At 39.0% G+C, this 2,078-nt stretch overlaps 1 protein-coding gene across 1 annotated transcript; it reads left to right on the forward strand.

Annotated features, from left to right (window-relative positions):
• Positions 1-1,187: 1,187 nt before the first annotated feature.
• LOC122668628 (GDSL esterase/lipase At5g45960-like) lies at positions 1,188-1,706 on the forward strand. The gene has a single exon (XM_043865166.1). It carries the CDS (start codon positions 1,188-1,190, stop codon positions 1,704-1,706), a length of 519 nt encoding a protein of 172 aa, XP_043721101.1.
• The last annotated feature ends 372 nt before the right edge of the window (positions 1,707-2,078 follow it).

The following is a 2,078-nucleotide window of genomic DNA, read 5'->3' on the forward strand; positions in this document are numbered from 1 at the left end:
TATTGGGACCCACATTGATTGCCATCAATACTAATATCGATACAATTTCGACCTTATTTTTATTAATTACTTTTTTGCCCTTGGTTTTTGTACCACCAGTGAAATAGGGGTGAAACATGGGACGGATTTTTTAAAACCCTAGCCTAACCTTGAGTCCTCTTAGCTCAACCCTGGCCCAACCCAACCCTAACCCAGGGCCTAAAAATTTCAACCCTAACCCGCCCTCAAGGTTGAAAAATCCAGCCCAGGCCCTGTTCGGGCTAAGGGTGGGCCAAGGCAAGCTTGGGCTGATAGGGCCAAATTTACACCCCTAGGTTGAATTCTCAAGTCTCAACCCTAACCCCTCATCTACAAAACGATAAAAATGTCAAAGGATAGTCGAAGATTCGTATTCGATCCATGTGCATATCCATTTAGGAGAATCCGAATTTAAAAATTCATTATCTGGAAATTATCCAAATCTATCTGAAAACTAATAGGATATTATCCGGATCCTTCCAAATATAATGGATACGAATATGATAATGCCACTATTTCATGGAATTCGATCGGTTTACATCCTTAATTATTATAAGCATAGTCAATCTCAACCATTCACTAGACACGTGTAACCTATAGTTCTAAGATTCCTAGTCATATTATACAACAAATAATAGTAGTCAATATGAAACTGAGATTTTACCAAGAGAGAGAGAGAGAGAGAGAGAGAAAGTGAGTGGTTGGTTAGTTGAACGAAACTACAAATTTTTAATCGTTAATATATCTCCTTCTTCCAATTAACTTCCTTTTCAACTTGGTTTCTTAAAAAACCTTAAAAAATAAGATAATAGTGGATGAAACTCTTTGTTGGAAGGACAAGTGGCATCTTATCAGCGTTCTACATGAACTGTAACTATGAACTCATCGAATCACAACCTTCCGTCCATAGTAAACCCATATATATACTCCCACTCCAACACCAACTCTAACTAGAGTTGGTAAATTACACTAAGTACGTTAGATTGATCTTTGTTTGAAGAGGGACTCTTATCTTAATATTAGTCAACAAATTAAACTCTTTCAATCAAATCAAACCCTATATATAGATAGAGTCAATACATGGTATAGCCATTATTAGTATTATATTATAAGAAGATATATTGATCAGATATAGTTCAGTGCAGTTCAGTTCTGGTGCGTGCTCGACAATGGAGAAGGGACGTGCCATAATGTTCTACTTCTTCCTCATCTTCACTCTTCTTGTTTCCTCTTTCTCTCTTCTTGTGGTTTCTGAACAAGAAGCAAATAATCACAAGATTACTGTTGTGTTTGCTTTTGGTGATTCAACTTTAGATCCAGGGAATAACGATGGATTGACAACTCTAATGCATGGTGATCACCTTCCATACGGTCATGACTTCCAAGGTGGTATCCCTACTGGCCGTTTCACTAATGGAAAGCTCGTTACAGACATGATCGTTTCCAGTCTAGGGATTAAGGATTCAGTCCCAGCCTACCTTGATCCAAAGATCACCAACCATGACTTGCTCACCGGTGTCAGCTTTGCCTCTGCCGGTTCCAGATTGGACGACATGATGGCCGATATAAGTTCTGTTATAAAAATGTCAACTCAGTTGGTCCACTTCCAAGAGTGCAGTGTACACCGTCAGCGCACACACATGCACAAGTTTAGTAATCAAATGACAAATGTCGTTGTTCCTTTTTAAATTGACATATATACCCCCTTCAGTTGATTTTAAAACAAGGAATCAGGATCTAAATTTGGACCAACCGATTCTATTCTGGATTGACTGGACCGATTCTATTCTGGATTCATCCAAAGTTGTAGCAATACCAAATCTTTGATTTTAGACTTCTTGTGGGCCCAGCTCTATCTCTGAATATCAGAATGCAACATGACCATGAGATTAGTGGGCCACTCATATGGATGTGAAGACATTTCTCCTCCTTTTACAAAGAAACCCCGTGGATTATTATCCTCTCCAATTCCTAAAGTGCGGTAGTGCTAGGTGGAGATGTTGACACTTGGCAGCAGCTGCATCCAATGGTCCGATCTCATTGTTATGGATCGTTGGATG

Source organism: Telopea speciosissima, chromosome 7, assembly GCF_018873765.1.
Source record: "Telopea speciosissima isolate NSW1024214 ecotype Mountain lineage chromosome 7, Tspe_v1, whole genome shotgun sequence".
NCBI lineage: Eukaryota > Viridiplantae > Streptophyta > Magnoliopsida > Proteales > Proteaceae > Telopea > Telopea speciosissima.

What these genes read in the sequence shown, in the direction of transcription:
- LOC122668628 (XM_043865166.1), top strand. Translation starts at nt 1,188, where the DNA reads ATGGAGAAGGGACGTGCCATAATGTTCTACTTCTTCCTCATCTTCACT.